Raw genomic sequence first — 20,944 nt, forward strand, 5'->3', positions numbered from 1 at the left:
TAAAGGTGTGCACCATCAATGCCTGGCTCAGAAATAACTCTTTAAAATAAAGTAAAAACCAGTGAACATAACAGGCTGGTGACAGCCTTCCTAGATTAGAGCAGGCTTACATTGCTTTCATTTTATTACTGATGCTAAGCTGGAAGAAATGAGATACATTTATAGGTATGAGTTTTTAAATTGTTTAAATCAGGTATTGGCACCTTCTTTGTGAAGGGCCAAATAAATACCAAATGCTCGGGGCATTACCAGTCATTTAATCTGCATGGCGACTACTCAACTGTCACTATAGCACAAAGAAGCCACAGACAACATGCGCACCAATGGGAATGGTCTTGTTCCCGTGAAACTTGATTTTCAAAGACAAATATAGTGGGCTATGCTCTGAAGATTTTTCTAGAATGTAGTCATTAACTGATTCTTTTGAAAGATTCATTGTTCATTATTTTTACCCCCCCTCCCCCCTTTATTCCCTATCCAATAGTTTAGACTAACTCACATCTTAGGTTCTGTCTAAATCTAAAATTCTATGATTCCCAGTATCACCAATGAGGTAAGAATACACACTATCATAAGCTGAACTGATATTCAGAGACAAGATGGCTGGGGTGGCATATGACAGCTAAAAGTAAGAAGGGTAAGCTCACGTTCTCACGGAAGAAAAAGTAAGGAAGTGTCAGGAAGGCCAGGAAAGCAAGTGTGGCACCGCTATGGAGTCCCAGGAGCAGCACTTACACTCACAGATAACTCTGTCACCAGAGTAATAACGACACACCAGCCAGGTGATCATGATGCAGTGTGCCTTGTAGTAAAGAAAGACGAGCAGGGCAGTGGTGGCGCACACCTTTAATCTCAGCGCTGGGGAGGCAGAGGCAGGCGGATCTCTGTGAGTTCAAGGTCAGTCTGATCTAAGAGAGTTCCAGGACAGGCTCCAAAGCTACATAGAGAAACCATGTCCTGAAAAACTAAATAAAATAAAAGTAAATAAATAAAGAGAACTTTTCCTCTACAGGGAACTTGGATTCAGTTGTTTTAAATTTTATTTAAAATATGAGGGAAAAGGACTGTGTTCATAACTCAGTATTTGAATTTCTGAGGAGAATGATATGCTGAACAAATATATTCATATTCTCCAAAGCAATAGCAACAGAAACATAACTTCCCCAATGGCTGCTTCATTAAAAGTTCCTTTCTTTGCCAACTTAATTAGTGAAAACTTAGTTTGAAATCTCAGCCTGGGTGTTATCCCCAGAAAGCCTTCATTATACTTTCTCATATTTAATTCCTGTTCCATTCTGGCAGTATTTGTTACTGCTGAACAATTTGGTAGTATTAAATTAGTAATAACTGATTCTTTAATTACAGGTGAACTTGAGAATATATATTTCATGTATTCATTCACTAAGTTAGAATATTGTCAAGTAGAAACTAAGGACCACATAGCACTCTAGGTACTCAAGACCCTGTCACAAAGTGAAGATCTGTGTCCTCTGAGAGCTTACACTACAGTGGGAAACACACAAACAAGTAAGAAAAGGGTATGGAATGACAAATGAGACAGCAGAAACAGAGAGCATGTGTGTAAATAATGTGGTGGAGTTTTAAGACAGTTGTAACAAATGTGTCATTTAGACGAGACTTTTCAGTAAAGAGAGAAGGGGAAGTGGGTCATATATTTGTGTCTGGATTGGTATATATGTGTTCCATATTTTAATAAGTAATATAAAGGCCCTGACATAGGAGCATTCGTGGTATCTTTTAAGGAATTATTAATAAGGAGGGTAGGAGGAGAGGAACAAGGGCAGAAGGAATATCTGTACAATGACCTATGAGATCCCAAAGGTTCTTTAGTAAAGACACTTTGCTGAGGTAGGTGCTAACCACAAAGCTTTTAAATGCATGGAGTGGAATTAAACAGAAGGGGCTCCAGAACCTGTCTTTGAGCCTATGCTTTACCATTGCTATGATAGCTGAAAAAAAGAATAGTGGAAGAAATTCTGGGGGCCAGAGAGATGGTTCAGCAATTAAGAGCCCTGGCTGCCTTCCAGAGGACCCAGGTTCAATTCACATGACAGCTCACAACTGTCTATAATCCAGTTCCAAGTGATTTAACACTCATATAAAATTAAATAAATACATTCTGAAAGGGTATTGTTTGTTCTTTGAGGCAGGGTCTTATTATGCCACTCTGGCTGTCTTAGAACTGAGTATGTAGACCAGAAGGCCTCAAACTCACCGAGATCCACCTGCTTCAGACTTCTAAGTGCTTAGAAATTCTGAAAATTTAGGGAAAAAAGCAGCATAAAAGTTACCTAAAACAAGAGAGTACTTGTGCTATGAAAATCAAGACATCTTATTTGTCTTTGACTAGGGATAGAGAGCACATTCCCTAACATGCTTTATATTCTAATGCTGACTTGAGAATCACTGAGATGCTATGAATATAGTGTGTATGTGAGGACTGGCTTGTGAAACTTTATTTACCCACCTTTAAAAGACCAATTGATCACTGCATAAGAAAAAAAGAACATAAAAGGAGAATATAAAAGCCCTGTGGTTACTTGTTTTTTGTTCCTTCTTCTCCCAAGGATTTGTCTTAATACAGGTTCGTTCGTTCGTGTGTGTGTGTGTGTGTGTGTGTGTGTGTGTGTGTGTGTGTGTGTGTCTGTGTGTGTGTGTCAGGGGTCCTGTCCCTGCCTCTTCTTCACTGGGATTACGAATGTGTGTGTGCTATCACACCTGGCCCAACATTTTTACATGTTGTAGGGTTCACACTCAGATCTTGTGCTTGCTTTACTAAGCTATCTTCCCAGTCCCTGAATTGTACTTTCAGAAGGAAGCATAAAGCAAATTCTAAAAATCATCTAAGAAGAAACTAGAGAATATACAATTAATGTAAGGAAGAGTTCAGGAATTTAAAAAACAAAAAGGAAGAAAAGGACCTTGAGGCTGGGGAGATACAGCTCATGGCCAATTTAAAACTAACTTGCACAAATATAATATTTTTAATAATTTTTATAGGTCAGAAATGACATAATAGCCTAAATAAGTTCATAAATTTAGACTGCTACAGAGCTCAAGACTGCAATAACCTGGTTTTCATGTTAGAGTACTCAGTATCTGAAATACATACATGCAAGCAGTGTAATCCATGTCTATGGAGCTGTGTGCACCCTTGAGCTGCCTAGTGTCTTCTGTGTTACATACTTCTTCTCCATTCACTATAATTAATGTAGACCTAAGGGAAGCAGGTCAGTGCTTTTGAACGAGATGATATTGACATGGAGTAGGTCAAAGATAGCTACACCAAATTTCAAAAAAAAAAAAAAAAAATTGATTTTAGCATATGATAAATGTACTAAGTAGGCAACCTTTCCAGCTTGTCTCCATGTGCTTGTACAATGCAGTGTCATGAACTAGTCAATTCACCAGCTGTTGTAAGTAGCAAACTAGAAAGTAGATCAGAGCTCATCGTAAGCTATACAAACTAAATGAAACTATTGAAAAATGGCTTAAGAAGAGACTTACCCTAGAAGTTTCCATCTACAGAGCTTTTCTCTCATAAAATGGGAATACAGACTACCTATTTCATGAGGTTTCTCAAACATATTAATATTATAAACGCCTTTCAAGTGTTTAAGTGATAGGCATATCTCTGTGAGTTTGAGGCTAGCCTGGTCTACAGAAGAAGTTCCATGATAGCCAGGATGGTTACACAGAGAAACTCGGTCTCCAAAAAAACAAAAACAAAAACAAAACAAACAAACAAACAAAAAAACAAAAAACCAAAAACCAAAAACCAACCAACCAAACCAAACCAAACCAAACCAGAACATCTTATGACAGGTGGTATAAACCTTTAATCCCAGGATATTAAAAACCAAAACAAATAAAAGGTTTATGCATCACGTAGCTACTTGGCAATAAAGTCTTTAACACAGCAGTTAAACTAACAGGAATGAGGTACAAATGATCATCTCTCAAAAGCTGAGTTTATTACGGACTGCAGACAGCAATTATCTGGTTTGGAAAGTTAAGCTCAGGTCCAGTTCCCCTCCCTTTCTTTTTAGATGTTCATAGTACAGTTCTGTAACCAATCACATGTCTATGGTTTTATTACTGTAGTTTCTAGAAGCACTGCTGTCAACATGGAGGTAAGCATGAGTGGTTGGGTCAAATGGTGAAATTTGAGATGATGAAGACAGCTTATTAGCTATGACTAATGGATTAGAAATGAAGACTAACTTCTTTCACCTACTTTAACATAAAAATGTAGTGTAACAAATTACTATTGTTCTCTTCATCATGGACCATTAAACCATACAGGCTTAAAGATTAGGACTGCATCATAATTTATGAGGAGCTATACTAATAAAAGATACCACCTGCCAGGCTGTGGTGGTGCACACTTTAATTCCCAGCACTTGGGAGAAAGAGGAAGGCCAGCCTGGTCTACAAAGTGAATGCCAGGACACCCAGGATTGTTACTCAGGGAAAAGTTGTCTCAAAAAAAAAAAAAAAAAAAAAAAAAAAAAAAAAAATCACCCAACCACCAAATAAAAACTCCGTGTATCTGCTGTTTGTGTTTTTTTTTTGGGGGGGGGGAGATAGAAGCTCATGTAGTCCAAGCTGGCCTCAATAGATGAGCCTGATTCTTTGGCTTCCACCTCTATATGTAAGAATTAAAGATGTACATATACTACTATTCTCCTACAAGAGAGAGAGGGAGGGAAGGAGGGAGGGAGGAAGGGAGGGAGGGAGGGAGGGAGAGAGAGAGAGAGAGAGAGAGAGACTTGCCGACTGAACCCAGGGTTGTATACATGCTAGGCAAGTGTTCTACCAATGAACTACATCCATTTTCCATTTTTAATCTGAGTCAAGGTCTTACTAAAATCCCAAATTTTACAATCATCCTACCTCAGTCTCATCAACAGATGTTATAGCAACATGCCTGCCCATCAAATATTCCTGTATAAGATTCTTCATTTATAGGGCAACTGAGATGGCTTAACAGATTAAGACACTTGCTGACAAGCCTAATGACCTGAGTTCCATTTCTGGAGACCACATGGTGGAAGGAAAACTGGCCTGACTCCATCTGTACACTATACACAAGTACACACTGATGTGGGATGTCCTTCTGTATGCTGCAAATATGTGTTGCTTTTATTGGTTGATGAATAAAGCTGTTTTGGCCAATGGACAAGCAGGATTTAGCTAGGTGGGAATTGAAAACAAGGAGACAGGAAAAGAAAGACAAAGGACAGACACCACCAGGAAGGTAGGCCATCGGGGCACACTCTCCAGTAAGATAAAGCCATAGAGAGATACAAGAGTTAATAATTACGAGAGCTAGCCAGTAAAAAGCCTAAGCCATTGGCTAAACAATTATAAATGTATATTAAGTATCTGGGTGGTTATTTCTTTAAGCAGCTGTGGGACCTAGTGGGTGGAGATAAAACGGGTCCAGTGGGAACCAGACTAGATGGAAAAATCTCCATTTACAACACACACACATACCATACACACTCTACATGTAAGTTAAAAACATTCACCTTCAGCTTTCATTAAACAATAGCTCAGCTAACAAACTCAGCACATCAAGTCTTTTTATCCTGTTTCTTAGAGAATAATGTAGACACTGGAAAGCCTGAGAGGCTCTAAATTAAAGTGTTTCAATTAAAGCGCATTGCTGGTGATGTTATAAGTAATGCTTTTTTTTTCCTTTTCCTGCACTCATTCAATGAAACCTGAGTTGCTGAATTTTATAACTATTTAACAAAGTTCTTCTACTGTAAAAGGACTCCTCCTCATAACATAAAAAGTGCTTGTTTACTTAGAGGCAGAGTCTGTCATATAGCTTTGGCTGTCCTGGAACTGGAACATGGCCTCAAAAAGCACTAAAAAACATCGAAGGTTTATTTTTATTAAATGCATTTGAGTATTTTGCCTGCATGTATGTCTATGCACCATGTGAGTGTCTAGTGTCTGCAGAAGCCAGAAGAGGGATTAGATCCCGTGGAACTGCAGTTACAGAGAGTTGTGAGCTACTATGGGGTACAGAGAACTGAACCATGGTTCTTGAAAGAACAAGGGCTCTTAACTGCTGAGCCATCTCTTCAGCCCAAGAAAATAATTCTTATAGTCACACATATTCATGGATGTAGTGCTAAGATTGCTTAGTGTTTGATTTTTTTTTAAAGGAAATACTGTAGGAGTAAAGTCACTAGTAGGCCCAACTGATTTATATATTTGTTTTTTTATTTCTTGAAGCTGTGCCTTGCTGTGTAGTCCTAGCTAGTCTACAACTCACTATATAACCCAGGCTGGCTTTAAATTTACTGTCATTCTCCTGCCTTAGTTTCTCAAATGCTGGGATTACAGGTACACAACATCTGGGTACTATTAAAAAAAATCTCCAAATAAGCTGGGTGTGATGGCACAATGTCTTTAATGCCAGAACTTAGGAGGTAGCAACAGGTAGAGCTCTGTGAGTTCAAGGCCAGCCTGGTCTACATAGCAAAGTCCTGGGCAGCCAGGGCTACCTAATAGAGACCCTTCTTCAATAAACAAACAAAGATCTCTAAATTAAAATGAAGTGTTAGAGCCAGGCATGGTGGTGTGTAGAAAGCAAGAGCGTCACGAGTAGCAGACTAGGCTCCAAATGTGTTTAAGGCCTTACCAGTTAACTAATAAGACACCACCTTAGAGAGGGAGGAGAGAGGCAGAGGGGGATATAGCTCAAGCTCGGTGGCACAGTGCTTACAGGGAGGAGAGAGGCAGAGGAGGATATAGCTCAAGCTCAGTGGCACAGTGCTTACCTATCATGTTCTAGGCCCTGCGTGCCATGAGCTAGTTTTAATCACTGAGGAAAATGGTTTTTGAAAAACTATAATAAAAAAGTAGTTTACTAGAAATAAAATCCAAAGACAACTATTACCTCTTTAAAAAGGAAGTCAGATAGTTAGGGACGTAGCTTAGCTGGTTGAGTTCTTGCCTAACATGCATGACATTCTGGATTTTGCTGTACCAGGCATAGTGCTACACACCTGTAACCCAGTACTTCCATAGAGGTTCAGGTGATCCTCAGCTAGAAAGCAAGTTCTAGGCCATCCCAGGATGCATGAGACCTTGTCTCAAAAATCTAAAATACTAGTTCTCTATCCCCACACACAGAAGAATGGAAGCCTGGTAGCACAGGCCTGTAATTCCAGCTATTTAGGAAGCTGAGGTATGAGAAACACTAAATTCAAGGCCAGCAAATTAATAATATCATGCCTCAAAGGAGAAAGTTAAAAAAAAAAAAAAAAAAAAAGGCCGTGGATATAGTTCATGGGAGAACACTGGCCTGGCTTATGCAACTCTCAGAACTTACAAAAGAAAAGTAGAAAAACAAAAGTATTTTAAGAGGAGACTCAGGAGATAGATTATCTAGGTTCATATCCAAGCTCCTATCACTTATTGGACCTGGAATGGGAGGCCACTTAACCTTTGAAACCTTAGCTTCCTCACCGTTACTTAAAATTAAAGTGAGTCAATTTTGTCCATAGGTCATATAAATTTGGCATTGTGACATTATTGCCAATGAAATCACCTGGGAAAGAGTCTAATTAGGGGTTGTTTAGATTAGGTTGGCTGTGGACATGTAATTGTGTGCTACCCAAAGTGGATGCTGGGAATTGAATTCAGGTCCATAGAGCAGCAATCACTCTTAACGGGCCATCTCTCTAGCCTCTTTTATTTTCCTCTAGTGTTGGAGACGGAACTGGGCCTCATATATGCTGATTCTGGGCAAGCACTCTACCACTGAGGTATCTCTTGCCCTGGTACTTCTGAAGACCTGAGCAGTGAACAAACATCACCAGAACTATCAGAGTGCCTATGTAAACAGCACCCAGACAGCAGATCTTGGAGGACTATTAATTACAACTGATTTTCCTAAATTAGCAATACAGGTTAAAGATCACAGCAGAATCTTCAAAAGTAAGTTTATGTACTCTTCATTTATTCCCCTGAAATTCAACTTAGATTAAAAAAAAAAAAAAAAAAAAAAAAAAAAAAAAAAGAGAGAGAGAGAGAATTGAATGTAAAATTTGGGGTACCTTAAATTTTTCCATGAATCTAGTATTTCTTTCTGTTTCTGTCAGTCTTGAGCCCTAACTAAAATCTACCTGTTAAAAATATAGCTAGTATACTAACAAAACAGTTATGAAAGAGCAAATAGTTTATCTAATAGCAGGTGCTGAAGAGATGATTAAAGAAACTTACTTGATTCGTTTATTGGGCTTTCCTAGAAATGAAGATTTAGTATTACAAGAAAAACAGGTAAAAACATAGACAGCAACTAATTCATTAGTTGTGAGATATGGTCAAATCTATTGTGTTTGTGTAGAAATCGAGGCTTTATTCTGTTAGCATGTCAGTGCTATACTGGGTGTAACTCCTTATAGAATAAGCACAATCATGGCATCAAACTTACTTTTCCAAAGAAGCCTTTGAAGAACTTCCTTTCCTGGAGGAACAGGGGGACAAGTCGAGTGCTATTATTGTATAGGCTAAATGTCCCAGGGTTTCACATCAATTAAACACATACAGAAATAAGAGAAGAAGTGGGAGAAAGGGAGGGGGTGAGAGTTTTAAAGAGTTACCCATACCAGGAGTGACGAGGAAAGAACAGTGCGTGAAAATGCAGGGCAACACACTCTATGACCTAAGAATCCCTGGAAAGAGAGGGATTCAGAGCCTGTATTCATGCAGTGCAGCTACTTAATTTAGGAATCTATTTTCCAACAGAGATCATCCAAATTTGGCAGCAGAGCAATGGCCCAGGACATACCAGCTGGGCATGATTTTTGTATTTAAAATTTATAATAGTAACAAATAGCTTAGCTCCATATACATTTTTCTACTTAAAATCAACGGTAGTCAAATGTGGTGGCATGTGCCCATCACCTTAGCTCTTTAGGAGGCAAAGGCAAGGCTGCCCGAGCCCAGGAATTCAGGGTCAGCCTTGACATCATAGTAAAAAGCCTGTCTCGTAAAGAAATAAAATTAAACAGGAACCTGTGAAGAAGCTCCAGGTCAGCCTGGCCTTTATAGTGAGAGTCCAGATCAAAAGCAAACCACCACCTTGTTAGTAGAGCATGTTTCCCATGCTGTTAGGCTCTGAATTTGATGCCCTGCAACAGCAAGCTTGACAAAACACAAAAATGGCAACCCATAAAGCTAAATCATGAGTATACCTCAACAGTTCTTGCCACACCCTTTCTAATTCAGGGAGCTTAGTCCCAGGTGGTCCACATCCATTAATATAAGTCTGTATATGTGTGTGTTCATCAATTCTACAACATACAGAAATGGTAGGATCTATTCCAGGTCAGCATAAACCATTATGAAGGATCTAAGTCTAATGTTTACAGTGGGACATAGAAAAAATACAGGAGAACCAAATTAGGCTCATAGTCCACAAATGGAATTTAAGAAACAGGTTTTTGTTTCCTTTTTAAATGTTCTTTTAGAGCAAAGAATTCTGCATTGATATAACTATATAATTATCAACTATCAAGATAAGGGAGTCATTGACAATCTATGGTCCTACCATCAATTTGTTGTTTTGTTTTGTTGAAACAGGGTCTCACTAAGTAGCCTGGAATTCACTATGTAGACCAGGCTGGCCTGAAACTCACAAGAGATTGATCTGCCTCTGCCTTCTGAGTGCTGGGAAAATAACCATGTGATCCAGGTAGCTGTCACAGCAAGACTGACTTCTGCTGCCAAGTTTGGTGGCCCTAGTTTTGTTAGACTAGTAATGCTCAGGTTTCAAGGATGCAGCCAAAATTAAAGATTCACATTCTCTCATAGGGGGTGGGGGTGGGGTGACAGTTAATATTTAATTCAGCTCCTGGAAAAGCTCTTGTTAAAGATGGGAGTTTTTTTCTTTTTCTTATAAAAGACCTCAGATGTTAATGAAAAAAAAAAAAGTGACATGCAAAATATATAAAAGACAGATAATGGGTTAGAGAATATTAATGTTCTTTAAAAAAAAAACAGGTTATGATTCTTTTACCTGCTAAAATAAGAACATATATTAAAACAAATATATCAAATAGTGAATAAAAACCCAACATACTAGGAACTAGTTATATACTGAAACAAATCTAAAACTAAGGCAGAGAAAGAGAGATAATCAGAAGCAATGGAATGAAATAAAAGGCATTTTTGATCACAGTGAAGCAAGGCAAAGCTTGATACAATAATTACAGTGCTCACTGCTGAGCAACAATAGCTACCACCCTGTAACATACAGGCAACACAACTAAGCAACAGCCATTTCTGAAATTAATTCTATACAATCTAAGTTTTGTAGTAGCTAATTATTGAATTATGTCACAAATTAAATGATTTCAAAATAATTGTTACTTTATGTATATGAGGGTAAGAAATGGTCTGAGGTACACATTTTAAAAACTATCCTGATTCTATTTTATTCACTGGAGAATGTCAACTTTGCCAATGGCCTCTAATACAAGTTAAAACCACTAGAAATTGAGTTTTCTGGTTTACAGGTCAATCACAATGCCAGGCTTAATACGTCTGTTTTGCTGCTTAACTGGAATGTGAGCTACACAATTCTTTGTATTTTAAAGCTTTGATATTCAAACAGATTTCCAAAGGTATTTTGTTTCTTTAATCCTCTGTACCTTTGTATACTCCTTCAACTTTTTTCCATTTATTTAAAACTCATTCAGGAAGTTTTATGATCTTTAAACAAACAAACAAACACTAATGACATTTCTTTTGATACAACATAAGAATAGGACACAGAAGGCTACAGATCCTAGATAGATTATCTGTTAAAAGAACGCTATCAAAGAAAAAAAGGTACCCAATAGCTCTACGTAGTGGAAATATGAGAAGATAAAAACAACAACAACAACAAAACCACAGAGACGTGGGTTCGTGAGAAATATCCTGAATTCATCCTATGACTGCTTGAGTATAGCATTAGCTTACCTACAGAACAGTGATGTTTTATTGAGCATAACAAACACAAGTTTACCCATCACCCCAAAATCCAATTTAATTTTTGAACACGTTTGCCAATGCAAGTCTATATAATTGTCCTAATTTTCCTGACTATGCCAGAGGATGATGCAGGTGTGCTCTTTAACTGTTCCATATTGTTTTTTGTCCCTCTGAACTAAGAGTACACTAACTCACCTACACCTGTTAGTGCGTGAGCCTCAGAGATCTTTGCCTTCATGCTCACAGCTCAGAGATTAGAGCCTTGTGAGTTGTAACCAACTCTCTGGTCCTACATAACTATAACTTTTAAAATGAAAATTTAGGTTATATTTATGGTGAATATAAAAGCATAACAATTGTTATTCAAGCAGTCATAGTCCTAAAACAATAATCTTGTTTTCGAAGTAAAACAACAACAAAAAATCTATTCAACAAAAAAAAAAATTAGCTTTAAACTAGGTTCTGAGCAGAGTGAAATGGCTTGTACCTGTCCTTCCAGTATGTGGGAAGTAGAGGCCAGAGGACTAAGAGTTTGCGGCCCTGTCTCAAAAAAGCTGAAAACCCCAACAGCAGCAGCAATAAAAACTAGATATTTAAATATTGCCTACATTTGCAATTAGGATAGATTTTTATTTAATAAGTATTTTTTAAAAATTAATTTTATGTGCATGGGTTTTCTACCTGCACATATGTTGAATACCACATATGCCTGGGGCTCTTGGATGCCAGAAGAAGGCAGGCATCAGATTCCCCTAGAACTGGAGTTACAGGTGGCTGTGAACCACCATGTGGGTGTGCTGGAAATCAAACCTGGGTCCTCTGGAAGAGCAGAGAACCACTGCTTAATCACTGAGCCATCTCTCCAGCCCCTATTTATAAATCTTGGGGTTTATTTGTAATTTATACAATAAACATATTTTTCCTACATAGTAAAGAGCTGTTTCTCTCTCTCTCTCTCTCTCTCTCTCTCTCTCTCTCTCTCTCTCTCATTCTTTTTAAGTTAAGACCCAGATGAAGTGACATACCCAGGAGGCTGAGGAGGATAATGTTCTGGAAGTTGAGGCTGTCTCAAAAACCCAGCTAAGACAGATACCAAAACTAGATAGTAGTGCTAGAGTTGTGACTTGACCAAGTGCTTGGCTCCTGTGAGGCCCTGGGTGTGCTATTCAGCACCGAAGAAGAAGAAGAGATTTTCCTTTTAAATATTCACTTATTTATGCACATTAGTGTTTTGCCTGCATGTGTGTCTGTATGAGGGTGCCAGATCCCCTGGAATTTGACTTACAGTTGTGAGCTGCCATGTAGGTGTTGGGAATTGAACCTGGGTCCTCTTGAAGAGCAGCCAGTGCTCTTAACTGCTGAGCCATCTCTCCAGCCCTGAATTAAAAGATTTTCTAAAGGCTAATTCCACAGTGGCCTCATAACCCTAAGTAATGTACATTTTAAGACTTTAATAACTATAGTTTATTTTAGGATGATCTAATCTGCTTCTTAGGATTTTAAATTATTTTTTAATTTTTAATTTTTAGTTATGTGTGTATGAATGTGGGTTTGTGTACACATATGTGGTGATCACAGAGGCCAGAAGATGGCATTAGATCCTCTGGAGTTGGAGTTATAGGCAGCTGGGGGTCACATCAAGAGGGTGCTGGGAACTGAATTTGAGTCCTCTGCAAGAGCAGCAAGCCCCTTTAACTGCTAAACCATCTACCTTGTCTCCTCCTTTCCCTGTTTCCTGGTTTGTCTATTGTTTCCCATCATTAGTGACTGATATAAAATATTCTTTAGTCTGGGAATGGGGGCTCATGCCTGTAATTCTATCACTTGGGAGGCAAGCCAGGATCAGAAACTTGAGACTAGCTTGGGGTATATACTGAGCTAAAAGAAACTACCTCAAAAAAGAAGGAAGAAACAAAAACATTCTTTAAGGAGGTTATATAATTATTTTTAAAGCATGCTTAGTTAAACTCATCTGGTTTATCATTCTAGAGGAATAGAAAATTATTTTATAAGAGAAAAAATCTAAAACTTTCATTTCTCTTTTAAACTAGATTGGATAAAAATGGAAAGCTAAATTATCATGGTCTGTATTTAATTAGGGAATAGTTATATAACAGAGAAAAATCTGTCAAACTTGTTCATGGACCACAGAACATAGACATTAAGTTCTCTTAACATTGATGAAGTCAAGGAAACTTTCTGGGCTTCTACCATTTAAGAATTTAAATGTCGTGGGACGGCCTAGGCCCTGCTCCAAATGATTATAGACTTTGTAGGCTCCCCATGGAAGGCCTCACCCTCCCTGGGGAGCAGAAAGGATATAGAATAGGGAGTGGGGGAACACAGGGGAGGAGGGGAGAGGGAACTGGGACTGACATGTAAAACAAGCTTGTTTCAAAGTTAAATATACAAAATCTGAGATAAAGGGTTTTATATATATATAAAGATGAATGTATGATGTATGTGTACCATTTGTACACAGAGTATTTATTTATTGTCTACAACTAAGTTATTTTCCTACTTTTCTTTAAGTCAGGCATTTATTCCAAAGTAAAATTTACCTCTTTGTTGTATTTTTATTTGTCTTGGTTTTTTTTTTGTTTTTTTTTTTTTGAGACAGGTATCTGTGTAACAACACTAACTGCCCTGGAAATTGTTTTGTAGACCAGGCTGGCCTTGAACTCACAGAGATCCTCCTGCCTCTGCTTCCTGAGTGCTGGGATTGAAGGCTTGCACCACCACACTTGGCTATTTGCCACCACACATGATGATCTATTTTTAAATTTTACATATTTTATACTGAGGGAATACATAAACTATATCAATAAAGCAGAAAAGTTTTTGCTATTAAGCAAACTGAGAAATAAGAAGCACTCATTAGTAGCCAAACTGTTCACACCAGCAAACCCAAAGTCACATGGATTTAATGCTGTTTGGGGATAGGCACATGCAGAAGTGATGCTTAAAGCTTTCACAGTGAAGAGGGGATGGCTCTACACTGGAGAAGGAAGGCTGGGAAGGGGGCCTCAAGAGTTAGTTATGGGACAGCCCTAAGACATGTTGAAACAGGAAAATAACTTCAATATGACCCTTCATCAACTGTGAATACTTTATCTCCCTTATTAAATACACAAGCATGAATGTAGCATGTATTCTATGGTGTAACAAGCAAGGTAAACATTATCTTGAAAAGGAGTTATACATTTCAAGTTTATGCAAAAGGAAGAAAAGTATGTTGTTTGTGTCAGAGAGACATAGGAAGAAAGATGTGTCAGTAACGATAATGGAAGTCCTTCCCATCAGGCATCACTAAGGCATTTTCCACTCTTGTCCCTGGACAACTTTTCCTTACAGATTTAAACTTAACAGTGTTATCATCCAAGTATCATAATGAAGTTAACTGTATCATTTCTGTGCTGATTCTGGAATAGTATCCTCTATCAGATTACATACTGCTTGTTTTGGGGCCATAATAAGTGAAAAGCATATTAGGATAATGCAGGAGCTGGTCTTTACAATCTGTACTTTTGAACAGAAAACATGAGATGTTCTCTTTTTCAGTAAGCCCACATCTTTTGCCGTGATAGAACACACTGCTCTTACTGGATACTGGCTGGCTAAAATGCAATGAGCACAATCTTGTAAGAAAATATTGACAGCATATAGATCAATATTAGCAACCACCAAATACATACAGCTTTCAGTCTTTTTACAGCATCTTCACAGATGTGCATTCCTCTCGACTCATCAACTTCTACATGGCCAAGGTACTGTGGAGAGAAGGGAAAGGAGTTAGTTCTGTTGATGTTTATTGAGAAGCTATTTATCTAGTAGATAGCAGATGATGGAAAATTAAAGACCTGTATCAAGAAACTCCAAGTAGAAAAGTGAAGGTAATCTTATTTTAGTCACTTAGTGTTTTCATAGGAATGAAATTTAGAATATTTTAGAATTATTAGGTAAATAAATGAAAAAGTATATGACAGTCACTAAATGTTATTTGAACTTATGGATTCAAGTGCATAATAACCTGAGTGAGATACAATTCTCCACATGTAATGAGCCTAAGACAAAATATGTACATCTAGCATGAAAAGTATGAACACGATAGGCAAGATGGCTCAGCTGATAAGGTGCTTGCTAACAAAGTTGACAACCTGAGTTCAATCCCTAGAACCCACATGGAAGAGGGAGAGCCAATCCTGAAACTGTCCTCTGACCTTTACTCATGCATCATGGCATACATGTGATCACATGCATGCGTACACACACACACACACACACACACACACACACAAACATACACACACACTCATGAATATACACACACGTGTGCACACACACTCACAAATATACACACACACAGATGTGTAGAATTTGAGGAGGAAGAATTATAAGGTTCAGAAATTATCATGGGCTGAGAGAAAAACACAAACAATTATGTGTAATAATCAGCAAGTATTCCTGTTGCCTGGAATATGAGCTATAAGAGCTTGGAGATTCTGAGTACTGAAATGAGTCTGCACTTAACCCTAGAGACAGTGGGAATATAAGAATGAGTTTTTTTGTTTTTTTTTTAATAAGGTGATTATAATTTAAACTAAACCTTATTATTAGTCTCAGGTTAGAGCAAAAGGCATGGTGGCAATATGCTCCTGATCCCATATTCTAAGGGCTTCCTCCCTCCTCCCCTAATAGACAAGATCTTGTTATGCACCTCAGGCTGGCTTTGAACTCATGATCTTCATATCTCAGCCTCTGGAGTGGCTGGGACTACAAATACACATTATCATACAGGACCTACAAGTGCCTGTGTGTGTGCGTTTGTGCATGCGTTTGTGTGAGTCTTTGCATCCTTCCTTCTTTCCTTCCTTTTTTTTTTTCCTTTTGTTTTTGATTTTTCAAGACAGGATTTTTTGTTTTTGTTTTTCCAGACAGAGTTTTGCTGTATGACTTTTAGAGCCTGTCCTGGAACTCACCTTGTAGACCAGGCTGGCCTCAAACTCAAGAGATCCACCTGCCTCTGCCTCCCAATGTTGGGATTAAAGGTGTGCATGACCATTTTCTAGCTCCACAAGTGTTTTCTTAAGGGCAACTCAGAATCAGGTTCCAGGAAAGATGGAGAACACTTAGTACACACACCCTAAGCCCCCCACTAAAAGAAACCATAAAATCTGGAAACAGTGCATTGGAGCAGCGACTGAGATTCTGAAAAGAAAATAAAAGAATGAGAATATGGTAATTCGAGGCATCACTAATTTCCAAGTTTACCTTTCCCATATCCGTCTTTGGAATCTCTAGCTAAAAAAAAAAAAAAAAATAAAGCCAGGGCAGTGAAATGGGTCACGAAGACATTCTGGTAAGAAGTACTCTAGCTGTGATGTGAGGTCCAGGAAGGGAAATTCCTAAATCCAGAGAAAGCCCAGGAGCTGTGGGAAGCCTATAGTAATGTGGAGATTATGAAGCAGTAGAAGCAGCAAAACTGAAAACACCTAGAATTCACAGTATCTGCGTAGTCAGAAAAGAACCTGAGAAAGAGGATGCTACATGGGAGATCCAAGAAGCAAAAAGCTATTAAGAGTACAGAAGCTTGAAGTCCTGGGCTAAACTTGGACTGGTTATTTCAGAATTTCAGAGCTGAACCAATAGATAAAGCATTTCCCAGTTCTCATACTCACGACCAATGGGCGGTGTACACACCACGGGTTTATATAGGCTTTGAAAATTAGACAGATACAATTCTCATCTCTGAGTATAGACATGAGATACATGTTTTCATTTTATAGAATAAAATGACAACAGGCCTTTATATGAGTTACTTTTAGATTCTAGAAATAAATACAAGATTTTCTACTCATTTTCATTCTACCATGTAGCTCAATAAATTCAACTGACCACACGTGACTACTTATGCCAACAATAACAAAGAAAGAAAACTTGATAGAAAACAAAAACCCAAAAATATTTTATATTTGTGCTGATCCTTAGTGTCATTATCTGTTTAGAAATTTGAAAATGGGAATCAGCCCCGAGTCTCAGTAGACTAAGAACATGTCCACTGAAATAAACACATTTCAAAGGCCTCTTTTCTTCTCTGAGGCTCCATCTCACTGAGAAATTGCAGCTGACTTGTGCTTTAATGGCTAGAATATTTGACACTGGAACTTCTTTTGTTTATGCCTTTCCCAAACTCTCTAAGGAACTTTTATTCATAAAAATGTACACTAGAAAAGCTATGTGAAATTGCATTCTTCATGAATTAAATCATTTTCCCCTTTTTGAAAAATAATTAAAAATTAGATCCCCTTCCCCTACTTTGGTAATGTTATCCATGAGAAGAAACATAGAGCCTGATGTGAGAGACCACACAGGGAGTGCTTCCCAGCAGCAGAAAAAAACAAAATAATAATACTCATTTGTAACCAGCTATGAAGAATTTAATCATGCATATATAGAACACACTATATAGCAAATATAGTATGCAAATGTACAGAAAACAGTATCAAAGTTATGTGTGTAGTAGTAAGTCAAATTAAAATATTCTCATCTTTAAAATTTGGAGTATAATTTCATATTCTCATCTTTTAAATTTGGAGTATAATTCCATCTGAGTAAGTTATGACATATAATTGTGGAAGTTCAGTGCTGGAAAGAATTAAGATTGTCAATAAAGTTAAATGAGTAGAGTCAAAGTCATATTAACTGGTCAACTGACAGAGCCAAGAATAGAACTCACGTCTTTTGCTTCCTAAGTCTTTCCTAACTACCTAAAACCATCTTTCTGTTAAATAAATAAAGGACATGTAAAACCATCCTGTTGAAATCATGGTTGATAGTTTACTGCTCTTATATACATTTACTTAATGTTATTCTTCAAAAGAAAGTAGCCGATCAGACAGAGCAGTCACTAGTTTTGATAACCTTGTTTATGGCTCAAGTAGGATTTAAGCTCAGAATTTCCCTCACTATTGCCTTGCCATACCTAGCTAACAGAAGATTAGATACAGGAAAGTTTATGACAATACATAGACCATTCATGAATGAAGGATAGGAGAACTGGAGTGGCAACATTTTGCAACTCATTTTTTTGTTGTTGTTGTTGGTGGTAATGTTTTTCCAGACAGGGTTTCTCTGTGTAGAAAAGCAACTGGCTGACCCTGAACTCTTTATAGACTAGGATAGCCTCATCTAGAACTTTGCCTTTGAACTTAGAGATCTACCTGCCTCTGCCTCCCAAGTGCTGGATTAAAGATGTGCACCACTATCGTCTGGCCCTCTTTTACCTTTTAAAATACACTTCTTTTTTTGTGCGACACAATTTTAGCAAAATTTATTTCTTCTTTATATACATAATTAAGTGCCAGTATAGAACTATAAACTAATTCAGAATTTATAAACAGTACTGAATTTGTATAAAAGAATGCAGCTGGTAGGTGTGATATTATTTGAAAGTACTAAACTATACAATCTACTTTCTACTTACCCACTTTCGTGGCTATCTGCTCCTCTGGTTCTGCACACAATGGCTTTCTCTGTGCCTCTTACTATGCTAGGCATCTCTTGCTGAAGAGCTGCTCCCTTATCTAATTCTGTTTCTTTAGATACCTGCCATGCTTATTTTCTCAATTTCTTTGGGTATTTTCTCAAACATTTTCCCCCTAATGAGGACTTCCTTAGCCATATTTTAAACTGTATTTACCCTCATTTATTCCCTTTATATACAATTTCTTTCTGGTATATCAGATATTCTGTTTGTTCACTCTCTGACATATACTATCATGAAAACACTGTGCAGGGATTTTGTCTGTGCTGTTCACTGCGTACCTAGAACACTATCTGTTTTAGGTAGCAGACAGCAGACATTCAGCAATAATCTGTCAAATATATCAATGAACCAATGGCTTCAAAGAGAAGAAACTAGAGTAAATTACTTAGATTTACATTAAATGTAATGCCTCACAATGAACACTTTTAGAATAAACAAAAGCTATAGAAGATTTAATTAATGTCTATAGGAGACAATGTAAACATTAGTGACCTATTAATATGTAAAGAAAATGAAATAAAAACAGCTGGTATAAATTTGAAAATAAGAGAAAGTGGTTTCATTTTTATGATGCAATATTAAGATAAATCATCTAGCATTAATGGAACAAAAATTATAAGTACAGGAAACCAAGAGTAGAACTAAAGTAATCTAATCACAAATGCTAGGTGAAAAAGAGTTTACAAATGAAGACAGAGAAGAATGCAGGCTAAACCACGATAAAAGTGAATAAATTACAACTGGATAGAAAATTATAGTAGGTAAAGAGATTACAGCATTATTACTGGAGAAATAAAAAAAAAAAAAAAAAAAAAACATTTAGCCCTCACTGGGAGTCAGGAGAAATAGTGTTTTTTTTTTTTTTTTTTCTTCTTCTTTTGAAAATAATTTACTCTTGATATCTGAGGATCTTCAAATGTTTTAGGATTTGCATTCTCATTAGAAGTGGTCTTATCTGGCCGAACCTGATAGTGCAGGCTTCTAGGTAATCTCACCTGCTTGGGAGGCTGAGGCAGGAGGACCACAAGTTTAAGGCTACAGGGTAAATTAAAGGGCAGCCTGGACAATTTAGTGAGATCCTGTCTCAAATAAATAAGAGGGCTGGGGATGTAGCTCAGTGTTAGAGTACTTGCCTAGCACATGCAAATAAGTGTTCTTATTTGTACTAATTCCAGATTATGTAGCAGAAATCATTATTATTATTAATTAATTACATTTTTTTTTTTTTCAAGACAAGGTTTCTCAGTGTACCCCTGGCTGTCCTGGAACTTACTATGTAGACCAGGCTGGCCTCCTGAGTGCTGGGATTAAAGGCATGCACCACTACCACCCAGCCAGAAATTCTTACTTAAATAATTTAAATACAAAAAGGAAAATCATTAACTGCAATATATTTTTCTCATTTAATTCTACCACTAAAGCAGAATATGGAGTGATTAATTTTTGGAAGACCCTGATTCATGGGATCTCACATCCTATGGGTTATCATAGAAAATTCCCCCTGACAGAGAATCATAGATAATTGTTTTTTACCTTAACTGGGAAGCTACACTTCCCAGTTCGGACTCCTTCTTCATCTGTCTGCCACTGATGTGGACGACTGGCCTCTGGGACATAAACATCTTTCTTTCTCCTAAAACTCTGCCGTAGTTTGTTCATGTTAACTTTTACAACCTGCAGAAATAGTAAAGAAGGGCCAAACAGTTATCATCTTCTTAAATAAACTTTGGATCACCATCTTAGTACAAAACCCACCCTAAACCCTCAAGTCCCATGTGATGGTATAGCTTCAGAGAAAAGAAGCCATTAGTACAATCCTCTTAGAGTGACGTTAAGTTTAAACAGACTATCATTTTAAGAACAACTACAATCCCCTCCAATCACAAATGTCCCTCAACAAAGGTGATGCCTTTGCCTCCTTTCAACTGCTGGGGTTACAGGAGTGTACCACTGTGCCTCAGTTTATGTGGTGCTAAGGAGTGAACCTAAGATGTGTGCATACTAGGCACACATTTTGCCAACTGAGCTAGAGGCCCAACTTGTCATTCTTTCTTTCTGTGGTCTTATTTACTGGTTTTACCTCTTTAGTATCTCTTCTCTGCCCTTGTTCCACTATTCACTCACTCTCATATTCTGTCCTACCCCCTTCATTTGTAGTTATACTACTGGTAGACAAGAAAAAGACACTGGCATTCCTGACTTGAAGAATATTAGACAATAGCCAGGATAGCTCACGCTGCTTGAGTGAACAGAAATGCCTCCCCATCTTGTTTGCAGGGCAAGGGATTGAAACTACAACCCTGTACATACCAGGCAAGCACTCTGCCTTTGAGCCCTTAGTTGTTTTTATCTTTTCCTATTTTATTCTTTCTG

At 37.7% G+C, this 20,944-nt stretch overlaps 1 protein-coding gene across 8 annotated transcripts in view; it reads right to left on the bottom strand.

Moving 5' to 3' along the window:
• The window catches only part of Numb (NUMB endocytic adaptor protein), an 89,790-nt gene that overhangs the window by 16,960 nt on the left and 51,886 nt on the right, over nt 1-20,944 (bottom strand). For 6 of the 8 annotated variants that reach the window (XM_051196301.1, XM_051196302.1, XM_051196304.1 and 3 more), the window contains 3 exons: nt 20,105-20,245; nt 14,721-14,795; nt 8,480-8,512 (listed from right to left, as the gene is read on the bottom strand). In XM_051196301.1, coding sequence (XP_051052258.1) covers nt 8,480-8,512; nt 14,721-14,795; nt 20,105-20,230 — 234 coding nt within the window. In that variant the 5' untranslated portion in view covers nt 20,231-20,245. The remainder of the gene's footprint in view (nt 1-8,479; nt 8,513-14,720; nt 14,796-20,104; nt 20,246-20,944) is intronic. The other 2 variants (XM_051196305.1, XM_051196303.1) reach the window with 1 other exon arrangement.

Source organism: Phodopus roborovskii, unplaced genomic scaffold (assembly GCF_943737965.1).
Source record: "Phodopus roborovskii unplaced genomic scaffold, PHOROB, whole genome shotgun sequence".
Taxonomy (NCBI): Eukaryota; Metazoa; Chordata; class Mammalia; order Rodentia; family Cricetidae; genus Phodopus; species Phodopus roborovskii.